General features: G+C 41.7%; 2 protein-coding genes across 3 annotated transcripts; one reads left to right on the top strand and one right to left on the bottom strand.

Moving 5' to 3' along the window:
- Positions 1-175: 175 nt before the first annotated feature.
- LOC139929612 (NLR family CARD domain-containing protein 3-like) lies at positions 176-14,246 on the top strand. 2 transcript variants are annotated; one of them, XM_071922562.2, is made up of 8 exons: positions 176-257; positions 2,713-2,998; positions 3,650-3,757; positions 5,290-7,159; positions 7,801-7,974; positions 8,457-8,630; positions 8,817-8,863; positions 12,885-14,246. In XM_071922562.2, the coding sequence occupies exons 2-8, from the start codon at positions 2,722-2,724 to the stop codon at positions 13,472-13,474; spliced, it is 3,240 nt and encodes a 1,079-aa protein (XP_071778663.2). In that variant the 5' UTR covers positions 176-257; positions 2,713-2,721; the 3' UTR covers positions 13,475-14,246. The 2 variants fall into 2 exon arrangements, with proteins under 2 accessions (XP_071778663.2, XP_078147493.1); XM_078291367.1 differs by lacking the exon at positions 12,885-14,246 and adding an exon at positions 9,613-9,809.
- A 3,235-nt stretch (positions 14,247-17,481) lies between these two features.
- LOC139929598 (lysozyme g-like) lies at positions 17,482-19,786 on the bottom strand. Its single transcript, XM_071922545.2, has 5 exons — positions 19,664-19,786; positions 19,439-19,522; positions 18,386-18,588; positions 18,136-18,274; positions 17,482-17,854 (listed from the first exon to the last, which is right to left on the bottom strand). The coding sequence occupies exons 1-5, from the start codon at positions 19,665-19,667 to the stop codon at positions 17,718-17,720; spliced, it is 567 nt and encodes a 188-aa protein (XP_071778646.2). The 5' UTR covers positions 19,668-19,786; the 3' UTR covers positions 17,482-17,717.
- Between the last annotated feature and the right edge of the window lie 1,492 nt (positions 19,787-21,278).

Raw genomic sequence — 21,278 nt, 5'->3', positions numbered from 1 at the left:
TTTTATTTCATTGTAGATGATGTTGTTGGACACATTAAAAGCCACACCTCCTGATCTGTGATTTCTCCACCTTTAGACTAACAAAGATTAGACTGGTTTAGTGTCACGTTTCTAGACTTTGGTAGTTAAGTTATGAGGATGTGACAGCAGCCTCAGATTAAATGAACACCGACACGGACTGAAGTCCGCCAGTGTTTCCTCTACAGATGAAGGCAGAAAGTCTGTTTGACTGGATCTGGATCTGGATGTGAAGCAAGGTACGGATCCTACCAGGAAACATTAGACATGTTTTTCAAGTGAACTGTGTGGAATTGCATTGTATGTGTAAAACTGTTTGACTGTGTATATCAGGCCTATTCGACTGGCGGCCCGCGGGCCAACTCCGGCCCGCCAATCAAGTCACACCGGCCCGCCGATCAGTTCTGTTTACAAATAAATAAAATTTAAAACCTGAAGAAAAAAAAATCACGCGAATAACGGACATTTTTGCCACAATAAATCCTTCAAACCAGCAGAGCGCTCCTGTGTAATGTAAACTAGATCCTGTTCTACATACTCCGGTACGGTAGGTGCAGTGTTGCCAACTTGGCGACTTTGTCGCTAGACTTAGTGACTTTTCAGACCCCCCTGGCGACTTTATTTCTCAAAAGCGACTAGCGACAAACTTTTTATGACCATGGGATGCAATGTTAATGTGTTGAATCCCAAAGCATTTGGCAATAAATTGATACGGCTGATGCCGGTTTTCTCTACTTGCTTGTCTAATCCAGAGAGGTCTGACGATCACAGCGCTTCCACAGTGTAGCTCCCTCCCTCCGCTGAGAGCAGGGACCGTAGGATAGGGTCCACTTGTAATTGCTGCCGGCGTACGCCGAAACTGGCCCGGGTGGGCGGAGTCAGTTATATTAAAACGGGTTACGCTGCGGCGTGCATAACAAGTGTAGCATTATATATTGATATGCAAATTATCGTATGACATCATCAATGTCACTATCAACGCTGAAGAAAAGAAAAGTTGATGCCGAAAATCGTCAATTCAACAGCGACTGGACTGAGAAATATGTGTAAATAAAGAAAAAGAAAAAAATAAAGAAAATTAAATTAAGCACTTGGCCTAATTACTTAAAGAATGCCTATTTATTTTCTTTTTTAATTTATGATTAGGCTACTTTTGAAATGTAGTGAAATAAAAGTTTTGAAAATGTGGTGGTGCGTTGTGTCAAGTGTACATACATAATGAAATGAAATGTCCGCCCTGGGCCCTTAGCTTTCTGACAATGTGGCCCCCTGAACAATATAGTTGAATAGCCCTGGTGTATATGATGATGGTGATGAAGTCAGCATTAAAACAGCATTATTATGGTAATATGAAAAAATGTTGATGAATAATGTTAAATAGGCCTAGGTGTAATGCAGAGTATAGGACCCAAATGCATAGATGACTCAGTGGCAGAAGTAGTTTTAGTCTTTTATATAGACTCAGCAAGAAAATACAAAAAACAACAAAAACTAATGTCAACAGAGCAGAACTAAGGTCTGTGCTTGTAGCAAACACGCCACAGCAAGAAGGTATACAAACAAAACCTATACTAAACTGAAGAATAAACAGGCAGATGATCTGTCTCTCACACAAAGAGAGGCGGACAAAAACTTGCTGCTAATATTAGCAGCATGTAATACAACCTTCTTAAACTTTTGACATGAGGTTGAAAGTTTATCGGGAACGTGCCTCAAAGTCTGTGAGTCAGTGAGTGCGGACTTTGGGATTGGGTCTTAGAAGACACACATCTGAAAAAGGAGAGAGTGAGAGAGACTAGTATAGGCTACATGCATGATAAAGAGTGGTGTGCCTAAAATACCAGCAATTCCACACATGTGCTCAAGTGTTGAGATAATGACTGATAATGTCGTTTCTCACCACAAGCAACACATAGATTCCATTTAACTTTTCAGAAAATGTGTTTTAGTGCATCTGACCCCTCAGGTCAGACAGGCTATTGTTTTTGTATGTGTTGTTTCTTACATTCTTTCTTTCTTACAAAAACTGCCTTCCCATGCACAAAAATGCACAAAACTTTGCAAAATACTGTAATATGGGCGCAATCTTCCTGATGGTGGCGCTACACTAACCCTCCAAAGTTAAAAAATCAGCCATATGTGCCTCAGTTGTTCAATTTTCTGAGGATGTAAGCCCATATGAGAGGAATCTTTTGTTCACTGCTACCTAGTGGAAATAAAGTTAATCACTGTTTTTTTTCTCATAAACTGTAAACCTACAGTAATTAAGTCTAAATCCTTCCACACCTTCGATCCTTCAATCCTCGAAATGACACCAAACCAGCCTCCACAATCTGCAGACCATCAGCTTTAAGTTATATTAGGTTTATAAAAAGATCCAGAATTGAGCCCACAGTGACTTTAATTGTCTTACTGTAAATTGTACTGTACAACTGAACAATTACAACCTTGTTGAAGAAGTTCATAGGTATATAAGTGCTGTGTGTTTATACCAAAGGGTTATATATGATCAGACAATAGAACAAATATTACTAATTACATTATCAATTACCTTTTATGATCTGGCTGACAAAGTACTTTTACAAGACTTCCATATCTATAATACTGGTATTGACGAGAATTAATTTTTAATGATCCCAGTGGAGAAATTGCATAGTTGTCCTTTGAGTGTAAAATATTGTCTGACTTTACCAGGGAGCAACGATGACGACGGATAAAGAGAAGCTCTTGGAAACACTGGAGGACTTGAGAGGGAAAGAGCTCAAGAGCTTCCAGTGGTTCCTGCAGCAGGACGACATCCTGGAAGGCTTCCCAGCCATCAAAAAGTGCAAAGTGGAGAATGCGGACAGGGAGGACACAGTGGATCAGATGGTGCAGACCTACAACAAAAACATTCTGGAGGTGACCAAGAAGGTTTTGAAGAAGATCAACAGGAATGATCTAGAGCAGAGTTTGTCCAACAGCAGCTCAGGACCCAAAGGTAAGTCATGGGGAGATAAAAATACGAACATGTCAAAAACAAAAAAGACACAGATGTCTCATGAATTTATATTTAAACACTGGTAACACATTATTTGGATAGTCCAACGTTGCCACTAAACTAACGATCAAGTGACGAAAAGTAGATGTTCAACTTGTCACTTGTCTATTTGGTCCATCTCTACAGACTATCTAACCCCAACCCTAACCCTATCTCTAACATTAACCCCAACCCTAAGATTAACCCAAGCCTCTATAGAGACTTCACACAATTATGAGTTTCACTTGAAACTCAGTAGACCTTTTAGTGACATATTATAGTCACTTGAAAGGAAGTTGAGTATCAACATTGGACTATATGAGACTCCTTCTTCCTTGTTGGTGCTGGTCAGTGGTTACTGGTCTGTGCCAATTTTATTGCAGATCCTCACAGTCTTGTGGAGGCAGTTTGTGTTGATGTTACACAAACCTTAGGCGTTGCTGACATCTTGAGAATATGTTTTGGGTATTTCTCTTGAAGATGAGTTTGTGATGGATGGTGGTGCTGAGGTATTTGTATTCCTCAACACGCTCTGTGGTTAGGGTTAGTTACCATTTATCTCTCTCTCTCTTTCTCTCTCTCTCTCTCTCTCTCTCTCTCTCTCTCCCTCAGTGGATGTCAGTGATGTTGGGGAGACTTCAGCGAACAGAGGAGCTTCCTCCATTCAACCACAGTCTGCTCCTCTTCCTCACCTTCCCACTGACAGCAGTCAGACTGAAGGTAAAGCTATTCTCTGGCTCGTCCTGGCTGCCATGTTGGCTGTCTTGTCAGTGCCCATTTAGTGTGGCTGTTAAAACGATGAAGGATTTACTTAATATGTTTCTTTTACTGGATGTCACAGCTCCTGGGGCCGTATTCACAAACATTCTGAGAAAATCCCTGTTTAATCAATAGTCGATGATGCAGATGTCTTTCCCATCAGTGAACCCGACAACACCGGGGAAGCCCACTATATCCATAAATGCTGTTTTGTTGGCTGGCAAGGTGCGCACGGCAGTGGGAATGAAATAAACTGCATCACAATATGAGGCTGTAAAGAGCTGTAATTGTTTGTGTGATTATTCTGCTGATGGAGGGTTGTGGACCTAAATCATCACTGCTGCACTGTTGCATTTTGCTTGTTTCCAAATATCTTTCTGTTGTGATCACTTTCATAATAATAGTATTAATGGCGTAATAGTGTTACTTTGTTGAGTGGGAGATGTGAGTGCATCTTAATGAGATCAGCAACAAACATCATCCTGCATGTTCTAACCTAGTTTTACTAACTCACTGTCATTCAGTGTTTGGAGAACATTTCTCCTGCCTCTGCCATTTTCTCCTCTGATTAAGAAACTCCTCAGCCTCCGAAAAGTCCTCCTCTCTGCTAAGAGTTTTCCACATTAGGAGTTCTCTTAAGGGCTATAGCTATTAGCTTGTTGTTTGTAAAACGACCTAGAATACCCGGTAAATTGTAGCAACATTGCAGCAACGTTATTAGATAAAGTACGTCAAACGTCATGCAGACAACGTTGAACAGACGTTGTAAAACTACCTTAAAGTACATGTTGTGTTGTAACATTTCTACAACGTTGCAGCCACGTAACTAATGTTGTTACAATGTTGCAGTAGATGTTGCAGCAACGTTGTTCCAACGTTGAGCGTCGTTGTAGGGTAAGATGCTTCTTGAATAGCTTTTATCTTTACTAGGATTTAATCTCATTTTAATTCTAAGAATAATAATTCTAAGAATTTTCCTAGATTTTCACTGTAGGACCAACTCTTAGTACTAGGAAGCTTTGTGAATACAGCTCCTGAAGTACTGATTCATGTGAGGAACAGATGCAGAATGGGGCTTGTGACCTGAGGGTTGGCTGTTCAAATCCTTGAACTAGAAGGTCTTGCATGAGAAAGTGAAACAGTAATTCTCTCCACTTCCTTTAACAACTGTTGTCAAGATACTCTTGAGCAAGGCAATGAACCCCAAACTGCTCCAGTGGAGCTGCTCAGTAGAAGACTGTGCATCATGGGTGCATCAAAGAGCATGTGTACTCATCAAAACCTTTCCCTGTAAAATAGAGAGTTAAAAAATGTTGTGAATGAAAGCAACCCATAGTTAATTAGCTGCTACACTTGTAATGAAATATCTGAATCTGAATACTAGAATATTATCCACAGCCTGCTCTGCCTGATATCACAACCTGTCTGTTCCACTAAGGCTGATACTTTTAGTTTTAGTTTAGTTTTTATGGATGTTACTTTGTTCTACACAGATTTGCTGGTGAGAACAACAGAGCCTCAACAAATCACACGGTACCAACAAAAGCTCCAATCGAACGTCCAGGACAGGTTTATGTGCGCACAAGAAGGATGGTCAGAGAGGAAGGATAAGAAACATCTGGATGATATCTACACAGACCTCTACATCACAGACGGGGGTGACATACACATCAACAGGCAGCATGAGGTCAGGCAGATTGAGATGGCATCAAGAAAGCCAGTGGAAACAGAGAAACCAATCAAACCCAGCGATATCTTCAAACACCCTTCTGGAAAACACACACCCATAAGAACAGTGCTGACCAATGGGATTGCAGGAATCGGCAAAACGTTCCTTGTGCACAAGATCATCCTGGACTGGAGTGAAGGAAAAGCCAATCAAGATGTTCATCTCACATTCCCCTTCACCTTCCGCCAGCTGAATTTACTGAAGGGAGAAAGCTTTTGTTTTGCAGAACTAATTCACAGATGTATCTGGGAAACTGAATTCATCGAGAAGGAGGCTCTTAATTACATCTTCACAGCAGTACAGATGTCAGGAAACTCCAACTATGACAAGAGTAAATTCAAACTCCTGTTTGTGTTGGACGGTCTGGATGAGAGCCGCCTTCAACTAGACTTCACTGCCAATGAAGAGCGCTCTATTGATGTTACAGAGTCAACCGGAGTAGAAGTACTGCTGACAAAGCTCATCAAGGGGAAACTGCTTCCCTCTGCTCGCCTCTGGATAACCACACGACCTGCAGCAGCCAATCAGATCCCTGGAGACTTTGTTGACATAGTGACAGAGGTGAGAGGCTTCACTGACCCACAGAAGGAGGAGTACTTCAGGAAGAGATTCAGAGATGAGGAGCAGGCCAGCAGAATCATCTCCCACATCAAGACTTCACGAAGCCTCCACATCATGTGCCACATCCCGGTCTTCTGTTGGATCACTGCTACAGTTCTGAAGCATGTGTTGAACACCAGTGAGAGAGAAGAAGGCCTGCCCAAGACCCTGACTGAGATGTACACAAAATTCTTGGTGTTTCAGATAGATCAGACGGAAAAGAAGTATGGCACAAAAAACAGAATTCAGTACATTGAGTCACTTGCACAACTGGCTTTTCACCAGCTGGAGAAAGGCAACCTGATCTTCTATGAGAAAGACCTAAAAGAGAGTGGCATTGATTTCAGTGAAGCATCACGGTACTCGGGAGTGTTCACAGAGATCTTTAAAGAGGAGGACCGGCCAAAGAAGGACAAAAACAAGAACAAGATGTTCAGCTTTGTCCATCTGAGCATTCAGGAGTTTCTGGCTGCTGTTCATGTGGTCCTGTCACTCATTAACAGCAAGAAGAATGTGATGGCTGAACCACGATTGACTTCACGAAGTCTGCGGGTTGTCAGCACAACATCTACATCTACAGAGGTCCACAGGATTGCTATTGACAAGGCCTTACAGAGTCCAAATGGACACCTGGACTTGTTCCTCCGATTCCTCCTGGGTCTTTCACTGAAAACCAATCAGGATCTCCTAGACGACCTGCTGACACAGACAGATAGCAGCTCAGGGAGCAATCAGAAAACGGTCCAGTACATCAAGACGAAGATCAAGAAGAATCCCTCTCCAGAGAGAAGCATCAATCTGTTCCACTGTCTGAATGAGCTGAATGACCGTTCTCTAGTGGAGGAGATCCAACAGTACCTGAGATCAGGACGTCTCTCCACAGCCAAACTCTCCCCTGCTCAGTGGTCGGCTCTGGTCTTCATCTTACTGTCATCAGAAGAAGAGCTGGACGAGTTTGACCTGAAGAAATACTCTGCTTCAGAGGAAGCTCTTCTGAGGCTGCTGCCAGTGATCAAAGTCTCCAATAAAGCTCTGTAGGTGGATAGATAATTGGATATATTAAACCTGCACTAAGCGATTTCAGACCCGTTAACCAATCCTGAAACTAACGTGTGCTATGTGGAGATTTCCTTGAGACATAATGACATAAACAAATAGCCACACAGCAGCCAGCTGTGTTGTTTTCTCCTCTTTCCTAAAGCTTGTTGACAAAACCTGGCCCAACTCGAGGCTCCTCGGGGCGCTCACCCCCTCCCATCCCTGAAAAAAATTCTCATAATGGTGGAATCGACGAAGCGAACGAGTAAACTTGATTAAGTAGTAAACTTGCTACCTGCCTCTTCACTTGTCATTGTGGGACATGTAACCTTCAGCGGGAGGAAAATCTGGCAAAGCAAAGCTGGTAACCGGTGACACTTCTCCATAGGTAGCCTACATTTAGCTTAGCTATTAGCCTTAATGCACAGTCGTTCGCTAGTTTTGTCCTTTGGGGCCTCCGTAGTCCAGCAGCTTTGCTGTGTTTTATTTACAAATGTGTTACAGTTTCTGTCACCCTCTAGTGGTTGGAAAATCGCTTAGTGCAGCTTTAACTTTATCAAATGTGATGCTTTTACAGAGGAGAAAATGGAAAACATTTTAAAGTTGTTGTTTGTCTTCATCACTAACTCTTCTTCAGGCTGAGTGTCTGTCAGCTGTCAGAGAGAAGCTGTGAAGCTCTGGCCTCAGTGCTCAGCTCCCAGTCCTCTAGTCTGAGAGAGCTGGACCTGAGTAACAACAACCTGCAGGATTCAGGAGTGAAGCTGCTCTCTGTTGGACTGGGGAGTCCACACTGTAGACTGGAGACTCTCAGGTCAGGATTCCTCAACACATGACCATTTAAATCCTGCTTTACTTACAGAGTAACATCAGTCAATAGATTCCTAACCTGTGGAGGATTTTCTCTACTTTCTATCCCCTATGAACTGTTTTCTGCTTTCTATCAGTATATTTCATTATTTCCCTCCTTGCTGTCTCTGTTGTTGAGACCTAAAATACCAAAAAGGATTTCTTAGATTCTGCAGCAAACTGATCCAAGAACTGCCAAACTGTTACTACAAAGCAGTTAGTAATAACAAAGCAGTTATTACTAAAATTAAATCACATTATCACACCTAACATCAGAGCAGATAGTGATTATCTAACATGTATCTTGTTTTAAACAGGAAGTTTACACTGAGAGCTTGGCTCTCTTTTCCAGAAAACACTTTGTGTAGAGAATCAGGCAAAATTAATTCTCAGTAACGAACAATTGAGACAAACAACAACTGTGTGTGTGTGTGTGTGTGTGTGTAGGCTGTCAGGCTGTCTGCTTACGGAGGAAGGCTGTGCTTCTCTGGCCTCAGCTCTGAGCTCCAACCCCTCCCATCTGAAAGAGCTGGACCTGAGCTACAATCATCCAGGAGCCTCAGGAGTGAAGCTGCTCTCTGCTGGACTGGAGGATCCACACTGGAGACTGGACTCTCTCAGGTCTGGAGAGGCAACGTCTGCTAGAAGGCTGAGAGCTCACACACATTTTCTCTGTCACACTGAGAAGCTGAGGAATATTGAACGTTGAACATGAGTTATGACTGATGCTATGGAAAAGGTTATTAAAAGTCCATGTTTCCATCATCAAAGAGAATCTGCTGATCTGACTCTGTTTATTCCCCCCAGTGTGGACCATGGTGGAGTGCAGAGGTTGAAACCAGGTCTGAGGAAATGTAAGTGTGTATTTAGTTTGATTCATGAAAACAAAGCAACACACATTAAACTATTTAGATAGAAAGTCCATTTACACAGCAGTATGTGACGTCCATTCATTCACATCCTACTGTGAATGAAGATGATCGCATGTGTTTTAATGAAACTGTTAACTAAGTTGTGAAATTGTATCTTTTTATTTATGTGTATGTATGTAGGCTATGTATGTGTGTGTGTGTGTGTGTGTGTGTGTATTTATGTGTGTATGTATCTATATTATCATTATTGTAATTTTGAACCCATTCATGTTATCATTAGTCTCTTTTCATCATATTTTCCTAATTGTTAAACCTTATCTAAGCCACATCAGACTCACATCAGAATCAGAATCAGTTTTATTTTCGCCGGGTACATTTCCGCATACTAGGAATTTGACTTGGTGAGGTTGGTGCAGTGCAAAATACCAGCATTTAGACAGACAAACAGGCAGCAATCAAGCTTTACAAATAGAATTTAAATATCAAACATAAGAGACAAAGAAAAAAGAAAGAAGAGATTCCTGAAAATATATACAGTATATACAGTACAATAAGTGTGGTGACTAAGTGGGTTATCGAGGGGCTTTTTACAAGCGCTCAGGAGTAAGTTGCATTTAGTGTCTGACCAAAGTACCAAATGTGAATAAATAGTGTCACTATACAGGGAATACAGATATGATAGATACGACTGTGTATTTACAGATGTACAATTTGTATGGATTTGTGCTCAGAGATTCAGTCCAGAGTCAGTGAAAGACGGGGATTGTTTGTAAGCCCCACTGCCATGGGGAAGAAACTGTTGTGGTGCCGTGAGGTTCTGGTCTTGATAGGCCGCAGTCTCTTGCCAGAGGGGAGTCTCTCAAAGATGAGATGACTGTGAGAAGGGTCAGCCATGATCTTCTCTGCCCGCCTCCTGGTCCTGGAGGCGTACAGGTCCTGGAGAGAAGGCAGGTTGCAGCCGATCACCTTCTCTGCAGAGCGGATGATCCGCTGCAGCCTGGACTTGTCCCTGGCAGTAGAAGCAGCAAACCAGATGGTGATGGAGGATGTGAGGATGGACTCCATGATGGCTGTGTAGAACTGCACCATCATTTTCTGCGGCAGGTCGAATTTCTTCAATTGGTGTAGAAAGTACATCCTCTGCTGGGCTTTCTTCATGATGGAGCTGATGTTCTGCTCCCAACTGAGGTCCTGGGAAATGATGGTGCCCAGGAATCTGAATGACTGCACTGTGTTGACTGGGGAGTCGACCAGGATGAGGGGGGTGATCGGGGCTGGGCTCTTCCTAAAGTCCACTACCATCGCTACTGTCTTTAGAACAGTTTAGCTGTGAACCAGGGCTTGTTGTTGTTGTATCTCACCCTGGTACGAGTTGGGACACAGCTGTCCTCACAGAAGCTGATATATGATGTCACAGCATCTGTATATTCATCCAAAGTGTTGGTGGCATCACATCACATCAGAGGATGGTTGCCTTTTCTTGTAATTTAAATCAATAAATGAATTTGCATTACCTGTAATTTATGTTTTAGCTTGGCTGACAATCCACTAAACCAGGCTGAGCAGGCATAATCGAAATGAGACTGTATCATTGCGGACACAAGCAGCTTTTTGATTTTAGTGTGAAACTCCCTGGTGGTACAGAACTTTAGTTTGCTTACACTCTTTAAAAGAACCCTTTCCGCAATTTTGTCCCCTGAGAGGGATCGGTCCAGTGTTATTCCAGATAAGTCACACTTGATCTGGACTCAATAATATCTCCTGCACAGGTTACCTTGATTCTATTCACTTTGTTTAGTCTACTTTTTGAACCAAATAATAATAATAGATTCAGTTTTGCCGAGGTGTAATGACAATTTGTTGTCAATTAGCCACTCTCTTACTGATTCAAGTTCCTTGCTCAAGGCTTCCTCTATTCTCTCTGTGTCCTTCCCTGACCCTATCAGAGCCGAGTCATCGGCATACAACAAACGTTTGCACCTCACGGCTGCTGACATGTCATTGACATAAATTAAAAACAGTAATGGCCCCAGAATGGACCCCTGGGGCACCCCACATGTCACCTCCATGGCCTCTGAGAGGGTCCCCTCAACATCACAGATCTGAGCTCTCTCAGTTAAATATGATTCAAACCATTTAACTGACATCTGATTAAGACCTAGACATCTCAGCTTTGACAAAAGAATTTTGTGGTCCACGGTGTCAAAAGCCTTCTGTAAATCCAACATGACCATCCCTGTATAGTTTCCTCTCTCACTCTCTAGTTTGATGTGGTCAAACAGGTGTATAGTGCTTGTGTCTGTAGAAAAGGAAGTTCTAAAACCTGACTGATACTAATATAGTAAATTTAGCCAATTAAGATTTTCTCAATGAGCTTTGATGTCATGCTCAAAGGCATAACATAATTTAAACATGTCATCAACAACACCTTTGCTATGATAAAAAACATTTGAGGAAAAGCAATCCATATTGACCTGTACCAGTTGGAAGCTTTGCAACAAGAGAAGCAGCGATGGTTGTAAAGAATGAATTTTAAAAAACAGCAATCTTCATTTTATCATAGCACAGGGACATTGTCAATGTTCAGACCAATGTTACAAGATTTGGTTTTGCTTTTGTTTGAAGAACCAAGGTCTTTTAGGACTTTCCAAAGATTTTTTGGCTGATGTACATTTTCATTCACAGCATCAATATAGAATTGCGACTTAGCCTTCTGAATCCTGTATCTAGCATGGTTTCTACAGCTTACATATGCCTTGTGGTCTGAAGTTTAGATTTGCTTGTCCCTCTCTCTAATCAAATCTAGAATCTCAGAAGTGATCCATTTACCACTCCTATGTTTAATTCTAACCTCCTTAATTGGTGCCACTTTGTCAAGCACACACAAGAATTTCATTTTAAAAAGATGCCATGCCTTATCAGCATCATCATGTTCCAAAACAGCAGACCAATCTGTCCCATTTAACTGTTGTATAAATGAGTATTTTCTCATTGATCTAATCCTGACTGAATTTTGCTGTCCTGGGTTGACTTTTGATTTGGTAACCTTACGAGTACAAAAGATAATTTTGTGGTCACTGATCCCAATATCTAAAACACCTGATTGACGGATTTTAACGATGTCTGAAACCAATATCAAATCTAAAATTGACTCCCTGTTAGCACACACCCTAGTTGGTTCTGTTATAAGCTGTTGGAGGCCAAATAATCTATTAAAATTGCGCAGAGTCCACCAGTCCATTTTTCTTTGAAGATGACTGTACATTTGTATTAAAATCCCCAAGAATAATGGATTCAAATTTCATAAAATTGTTACATTCGTTGCAAGCCGATTCTAATAGTTCATAAAAATCGTTCTGTTTGGGAGGTCTGTAGCAAACACCGACAAGGAGCGGTCGTGTTTTAGGGCAATAAAAAGGTCATAAAAGTCACATGCAACTGCTTTGCTGTTTTTTCTTACGGTCTTTTCGCATGTCGGACAAATGTCAGATTTTGTGGTGTTGCTGGGACCTGGGCAGGGGTGACCGTCGCCACGTAAGAGCAAACAAAGGGTTCTGATCAGTTTGTTTTGTATTCACCGTTGTATTCACCATTTCTGATATCTGTTGGTGTTTTTGCTTAAGCCTACTAAGGCCCTGTTTTTGCAGGTAGGGTGATATCAAACTGCTGTATAGTTGACCATGACCAAAAGTTATATTCCTGACAGGCAGTCCTTTCATTGGGGAAGCGTCGGAAGGCCTCTCTCTTTCCAAACCATGAAGGGGCATTCACAAATCTCCCCGTTCAGTAAAACATGTGGAGTAAAAAAAGAGTAGTAAAACTCTAGGGATGATTAACGCCATATTTGGCTTCAAGTTCACCGAGCTACCTGGCCCTGGTAGAGGAGACCAGGCTGTAGCTGGTAGAGGAACAGACAACTTGTTAATAAATCAACAAATAATAAACACAACAGCTGTATCAGATGGTAAACCGCTGCTGTATTGTGTCTCGTTCTCTCCGTCAGATGCCTGTGAACTCACCCTGGACCCAAACACGGCACACAGAAACCTCCTCCTGTCTGAAGACAACAGAAAGGTGACAGAGGTGAGAGAGCAGCAGCCACATCCTGGTCACCCAGAGAGGTTTGATCTCTGTTATCAGCTGCTGTGCAGAAACGGTCTGACCGGCCGCTGCTACTGGGAGGTGGAGAGGGAAGGAGAGGTTTATATAGGAGTGACTTACAGAGGAATCGGTAGAAAAGAAGACGGTGCTGACTGCAGGCTTGGAAGGAACGACAAGTCCTGGAGTCTGTCCTGCTCCGATGACAGTTACTCTGTCTGTCACAACGACAGAAGGACATTCATACATTCCTCCCTCTCCTCTGGCTCTGACAGAGTGGGAGTGTATCTGGACTGGCCCGCCGGCTCTCTGTCCTTCTACAGAGTCTCCTCGGACACACCGATCCACATCCACACCTTCCGCTCCGCGTTCACCGAGCCCCTCTACCCCGGGATAAGGTTTAGGCCTGGGTCTGGTTCCTCGGTGTCTCTGTGTCGGATAGAGGAAGGAGAGAGAAACACTCCCTCTGCTGAGCAAAGACAGCTGCTGAAATGATAGTTCGCTCTGTACAGGATCACACACACACACACACACACACACACTTACAACTTAATGTGAGAATATTAACGTTTGTATTTTCATATAGATTTATGAGTCGTTTTACTGTAAAGATTAAACACGATTAATCAATCACTGTCAACAGAATGTTTTCTATATTCAGGGAAACTGAACAGGGTTTTTAACACGACTCGGGTACTGGAACATGAATATTATATATTAGAAAATGAAATGAATGAAATATGAAACCAGACAGAATCAAGTTGTTGTTTATGATTGACGGGTTAAAATATCTTTCTTTTGGGTCTTTGTTTTATTTGGTATTTTTTAAACATTGTTTAAGATGTCATCTGTAGCTGTTGTTTAATGAAATGCTGCCCTCTGCTGGTTAAATGAGAAAATACACATTACATTTCTATCACATTTGTTTTATCTTGTTTTCAAACGAGTTTTGTTATAAATTTGTTTTTTATTTCCTCCTCCAAGGAGGTAATGTTTTCACTTGCGTCTGTGTGTTTGTCCGTCCGTCTGTTAGCAGGATATCTCAAAAAGTTGGGCACGGATTTGCACAAAACTGGTTGGTTATGGGCCAAGGAAGACCTGATAAACTTTTCATGTCGATTGGCCAAAAGGGGGCGTGGTTTTGGGCGTGGCTTATCACCAAAAGGTGGCTGTCACACATGGTGGAGGTCTGTGCTCTACTGAGCACATTTTAGTTTTAAAATGTAATTATTTTCCAAAAAGAAACCAATATAATTCTCTGTTTGTCTATGTTGTGATTCATGATTTCTCTTAATCAAGGAAAATATAATCTGTCATCGCTGATTTACTTTGCTGACACTTAAATTCACATAATTATGCTAAATATGTAGAGAAAAACACACTATGGATCTTTAATCTTTTAATTTTCTTCTACACACACACACACACACACACACACATACTAATGTGTGTTTACTAGCAAGTGGGCTCCACCTGTCATGAACATTCAAAGAGGAGGGGCTAACAGATGGGCTTATCTGCTGAAAACACACACATACACACACACACACACACACCATAAGCATGGTTTTGAAATGTGTTTGTTTGATTAACATGTAACCGAAATAATTAAACTCAGACGAGTTGATATTCAACCAAACTGGTTTTATTAATTATTATGAATATAATTATTATATATCATTGCAATAATCAGATTATTAATATTTAAATTCAAAAGTAAAACTGCTAATTTGCATAAAAGAATCTTTGGAGTGCAGATCAGCAACATTACAAACAACAAGGTCAGAGGTCACAGCAGCCTGACAGTGGATGGAACCACATAGAGTGATGATGATGTTGATGATGATGAAGAAGAAGAGCTGACTGACCTACTGTTCCTTCACTGACTGACCAATGACCAATCTGACATGATGAGAGAGAGAGAAAGAGAGAGAGACAGAGAGTCCAACAACCTAAATAAAGCAGTAAGTCTAGGACACAGGATAAAAAGATGTTGTAAAGGACATCCCTCCCACCAGATGTCTGTTTGTAGCTCTGGCCCCGTGTACAACCCTCCACTGGAGGTCACCCGTCTGTTTGTCAACAGGGGATTTGTACAGAGACTGCCAACAGCCTCTTGGGGAAGATTCTGTCCAAAAAAACTCAGTCCACCTCGACGCCTTCATCCCCGCCAGAGAGCGTAAGTGTGACGCTTTAACACAGGTGTAGTAAACTGCCTTCTTACCCGTCGCCTCAAAATCCCCTAACTCTGTCCTCCTCCTCCTGCCACTCCCCAACAGCAGGAGAGACAGTCAGAGAAGGAAAGACATCCTCACATTCATCATCCCACTGGTGAGACAGAGTCTGGTTCTCAGCAAACGCTCTGAGGGGCCCCGGCAGGGAGGCTCAGACCTCCTCCACCAACCTGTGCAGCGGTCTAGAGGACTTGATGCCTGTCAACTCTGCAAGATGTTCAGCAGTTGTTGTTTGAGAGCCACATGGCTTCAGTACAAATTGAATATATGAAGAATGGTAATTACATCTAATCTTTTTTCAAGGGGAAAATGGACAGGAGAAAAGTAATGGCTGAATTTCATGCAGTAGTAATATATAATATTTTAAGCAGTTCATAATGATGACTTGGATCCACCTTGGACATTTTACGTTTCTTTTTTAATACACATTGTAATTTCTTTGGAATATTCCTTTCATGAATTCAGGGAGCTAAACACTGCAGAATGAGTGAATGAATTTGAGAGGAATTCATTCTCTAGGATGGATTGATATTCACTGGAACAATGAAAGAAGTTTTCCTAGATGTGTACATTGAAGAAATACAGTTGTAATATGGATTTGATATGTGATCCACCCTCACTCTGCACTGTTTGCTATCTAAAGAAGCAAGAAATGCCACAAAAATCACTAAAGAAAACACCCAAAGGACAGTGATGATGACGATGATGATGAGGAACCTGTGATGTTATATGGAGATACCTGATTCCAGTCTGGAATAATATCAGATGAAGTTAAAAATATTCCAGGCTGTAAATTTCTTGCAATATGGAAACGTCACAAACAGCATTTCTCCCTGCTGATGTCAGCTGCTTGTCAGTAGCATCAGTGAAATAGGCCAACCAGACGGACTCCTGCTCCTCTCTGTACACAGAGATGTGAAGCCGACTTGCCAAGAAGTCACGCTACAAAATCAATTTCATGACATGTAACTGTGAGCAACTCACTAGCTCACCTTGGTGCCTGAGAGACAGTCACTGGTAGTCCAACCACATGTTATGAGCTTCCTCTCAATTCCCTCAGTATGTATTACATACAAAGCGGCTATATTACTGTATGCGGCTAAAGCCTTCCCAAGTCGCTGCAAGCTGGACCTGAGACAACATTAAGAATACCTTGGGTACCCACGTTTTCAAAATATGTTTTCTTGTCATCCAAACCATATGTTTGAAGCTTATTAGATATAATCAAGTAACATGTGCCTTGTTTTTAGCTTAAAACCTGCCATCCCACAGTGTTTTATTCTGCAGGGGGTGGAGAAGGATTCAGCATACAATATAGCCTGTAGCTTTTGGACATCGATGTCACTGGGATAATGCTGGAGGCCCATTTTAATCCTCCAGTGACCTGCTACTGAGTTTCAACACTCCCATATACAAGTCTTCCTCCACAGCAGGAACAACACTAGAACTTGGCTTTTTAGTATCCATGAAATCCCTTGAAAATCTTTCCTAGTTTGACATTTGACTGATTGATTATTGATGCCAGAATCAATTACACTTGGACTAGAGCAATATAAGAATGTAGTTGATTTTGGGGAGATTTAAATCTTGAGCCTGCTGGTCAAAATAGACACAGTGATGTATTGTCATGGTGAGGTTTCCTGGAAAAGCAGGGGATTCTCTTGAGGATTTTATTGTTTATTTTATTGAGTTTATCTGGACATTGTACAGTGAATACCTCAGTTTGCACTGTTCACCTTATGTAAACATACAGCCTAATGTACACTTGGCATCTGGTGACAAGGAGGACGTCAATGTGAAACTGAAACTGAAAATTATACAGTGGTTGTATAAGGAAAGAGAAACAGATGCCCATTTTCAGTGGTGCTGAGATAGCTCAGTGTGATTGGCTGAATTTTGAATTTGAACGCTTCACTCAGTTTAACTCATAGTTGCAAATTAGGGTGAGAGTAATCTCAAATATGTTGACACAGGCTTTCAGTAGGTAAATTATTCAAATGAAATATTTCTGTACAGCAGGCTATAGAAGAGAGACTGAAGTTGATCAATGATCAAATCTGGCATGAAATATAGCCAGTTTACAAAAACACTTCTCTCTGGCTCAAACTTTCTTCAGAACCAGATGTGAAACTCCACATATTTCACTGATGACAATCCCAAGCATGTTTTGAACTGTGTTGAACTATTCTGGTCCGTATTTTAGTCCAGATGTACAAAATACAAAAAAAAACAAAAAAAAACAAGTCACTTGACAAATGTTTAATTTGGCACACAATCAACAAAACACAAGATACTATAGCATATTTGACATTCAGATATATTTGCATAAACCTATCCTAGTCATGATACTGAATACTGACAGTACAAATCAAAGTAAAGCCCCAGGAAGTCTATTGAATATGAATTCCTAATCAGTGTAAACCTACCAATGTGTTTGCTGTTTGAACTTGACTGTAAACCCAGAAGGTGCGTGCTGACGGTTAGCTGATGTAGTATCAGGGCTCTCAGTTATACCCGTGTGTTTTAAAGTACTGGGACCTGGCAGCCACATCATTGGCGTAGTCCCGTCCAGTAGTGCGGGCGTCCACTTGCTCGTAGGAGTCCACGCTCCCTGCACCCATGTTGTAGGCACTCAATGCCCCTGAAGCAGGGAGACAACAATCGTTTTCTTATTTCAAACTACTTCATGTTCTTCAGCAGGTACTGATGCATACGTTTGGGCATCATTCAGATTTTTTTAATGGCAGATAACACTTCTAAATCAATACCTTTTGGTATTTGTTTACTGACTGAAACCACATTTTATTGTTACAGCAACTTTTTGACCTTTTGACACCGTAAACTTGAACTGGCATGGTACCGACAGATAGTTTTTGATACGATGCATCTAGAACTCTTCAGACTGGTGAAGATGATCCGTACCTTTCAGCTTCTGATCCTTGCTCCAGTCAGGATGCCGTCTCTCAATGTCAGAGTAGGAGCCTTTAAACACACCGATGCCTTGACTGATGTGGTCCTCGCTGTCCCATCCGCCGCGGGGCTTGTGCCAGCGCTTGTCAACCTGGGAACCAGAAGACATAACACATGGTCAAGGGTGTGTGTGTGTGTGTGTGGCGGCGGGGAGCGTGTGCGCACCGGCCGCCGCACAGACGGACAGAAAGACGCAGCCCACCTGCATCAGTCCGTAGGCGTTTCCGTGGTCGCCCCAGCCGCCCTCGAGCCCCTGTCCCCGGCCCCCGCGGGTCTCTCTGGAGATGATGCCGGCCACGATGGCGGGATCCACTCCGTGGCTGTCGGCTGCGCTCATGATCTTGTCCTTGTGCTGGTCTATGTAGGGCAGATCGCTCGCTGCCATTTCATGAGATGCAGACACTCCTGCGTTGCAAGGGAGAATGAAGTCAGCAGCAACTCCTTGCTTGGTTCCTTCTCAGCGCATGGCTGCTTTACTGGTGCACATTTTAAATGATCGTTCCGAGGTTTGTGCACCCATAGTGATTACTCTTGCCCAGTGGTGGGAAAAGCACTCAAATCCTTTACTTAAAGTAGCAACACCATAATGGAAAAATAATGTATTAAAAGTAAAAGTTCTGCATTCGGAGTTTACTTAAGTATAAAAGTATTAGTAGTAAAATGTACTTAAGTAGCCTATCAAAAGTAAAAGTTCTGAAGAACGGTCCCTTTCAGAGTGTTAAATTGAAGCATTAACCTGCAAGAAGTATTTTAATGTTGTCGGTCTAACTGCTCCACATATATATATGGGTAGTTTAACCTCTAACTATGCAACATATTTTATGAGCTTATCGTATGTTTTGCATGTAAAACCTTAATCTGCAAAGTAACTAGTAACTACAGCTGGCAGATAAATGTACAATATTTCTCTCAAATGTAGTGGAGAGAAAGTATAGGGTCTCACAAAATGGAAATACAAGTACCGCAAAATTGTACAGTATTTCAGCAAATGTACTTAGTTACTTTCCACCGCTGTTCTTGCCAAACGTTTCAAAATTGAGATGGCTGTCCACAAGTATAGCACATAATTCAGGAGCAGACAAAAAAAGGTCTCCAGTAAAAGAGCCAAGCTGTCCACATTCAAAACACAAAGATGTACAACTTTCTAATGCATTTGATTTATTCATGGTCATTTTATCACAGTCGACCTGGCTTGGCCCTTTCCTTCCCGGTCCTACTATTCATCATGGTCAGTGCAAAGCTTAGCGTCACTCACCGCTGGAACTTCTTCCATCAGCTCTTGCTGTTTCCTTTGATGCACCAGTTGTGTGAACTCTACTGATATCTCCATAGCGAGAGGCTGAAAAAGCAGAAAACTCCAGTTGACACAAATATTTATATGCAGCCATGTAGATTATTAGTTGCGGTCCCTCCAGTGGAGAAGACACAGACTTTCTAAAACTATAATGCAACAGGTTAACATCATCAGAACAAAGCTTACCCATCTTGTTTTTTCCTCTGTGTTCCTCAAGCAAAAGGCTTCTGTGTTGCGTCAACCTCCGTGCTGCTGCTTCCTTTTATTTGGTGCAGACCCCACCCACATTCCAGGACAGCCAATCAAATCAGAGCTTGGGTGCAGCTCTTGGATTTCACAGAAATCATGGTCCAGCAAGGAAAGAACCCAGGCACCGCACACTGTATACTAGCAGCTGGCCAAGTGAAAGTGAAAGTAAAAAGCAAGTAGAAGAATGTGCAGATAACAGTCTGGACTTTGACTATTATTTCATTTCAACAGCAGTCAGCAGTGATTGTTCTCACATTTTACTTTCTCCACACATACATTATAGACAACTTGGAAATCTGTACGAAATCATATCAACAACAATAAATTGACAAACTTTTAACATGAAAAGTCTCTAGACCTGCTGTGACAAGTTAAAACCTTGTGACTATTATTATTTATCAATAGGTACATATGCGTTTCTAGAAATAACTATTTTAGTGATATTTCTTGCTTTTATGCAACGTTTAGGTGTTAATTCATAGGGCCCATGACGACCATTGAAAACCCGTAAGAAAAATTCAAAAATCTGAAAAGTAAAGGTGTATTTTTTGAATCCCTGAAAGGTTTATTTTTTTTGGCGATGTAAGGTTTTCATCCGACAGCAGCAGTGTGTCCCTAAAATGAAAAACATTAGTGAATATACTGGCACATGGAATCCAGAATGGAAAAAGACGCCCATGACACATCAACTTTTTATGAGTTTTTATTTATTTATTTATTTGATTTTTAAGTGTTTTATTGGTTTTTTTTCTCCAAAAAAATCCTGAGGTATTCACAATATAATGGCATTTATTCTGTTTGAAATGAGACTGGGGGGAGGGAATAAAATACAGCCAAAAAAAAACAATATCTATATACACTGCTGGCCTTGCACCTGCCAAGCTAATATACACATAAAGCCACTATTGGCAGTAGCCAGCATTGCTGTGTAGAATGGTACAATAACTTTATACATTTGGTGTGTGTGTGGGTGTGTGTGGCTGGCTCGGGTCTGGATTAGTAATCAGATTTTTTTTTTGTTCTCCCCCCCCCCCCCCATCATACGTCTCACAAATGCTCCCACACACACACACACACACACACGGTGCAGACACACACACACACACGGCCAGTCAAGTCAGCGCACCTGACCTGACCGATGTGGTTTTTAGAGAGGTGAAGCGTGGCACCGTCACCCGATCAGGTGTTTGGAAACGTAAATACACGCACGAACGGCACAATCGAGCGGGTGTGTGTGTGTTTGTAAAAACACATCAGCTTAAGAAAAGAGAACCTTGACAGCGGGAGACTGGGTCTAACTGGTGTTTTGAGGTGGACACTAGGTAGCCCAGATGCACATGGAGAACTCTGAGGACTGCTGAGATAATTTTGTGGTCACTGATCCCAATATCTAAAACACCTGATTGACGGATTTTAACGATGTCTGAAACCAATATCAAATCTAAAATTGATTCACTGTTAGCACACACCAGTTGGTTCTGTTATAAGATGTTGGAGGCCTATTAAAATTGCGCAGAGTTCACCAGTCCATTTTTCTTTGAAGATGACTGTA

This window comes from Centroberyx gerrardi, chromosome 3 (assembly GCF_048128805.1).
Source record: "Centroberyx gerrardi isolate f3 chromosome 3, fCenGer3.hap1.cur.20231027, whole genome shotgun sequence".
Taxonomy (NCBI): Eukaryota; Metazoa; Chordata; class Actinopteri; order Beryciformes; family Berycidae; genus Centroberyx; species Centroberyx gerrardi.
Note: the sequence above shows the minus strand (reverse complement) of the source record. Positions and strands in the feature narration are given on the sequence as shown.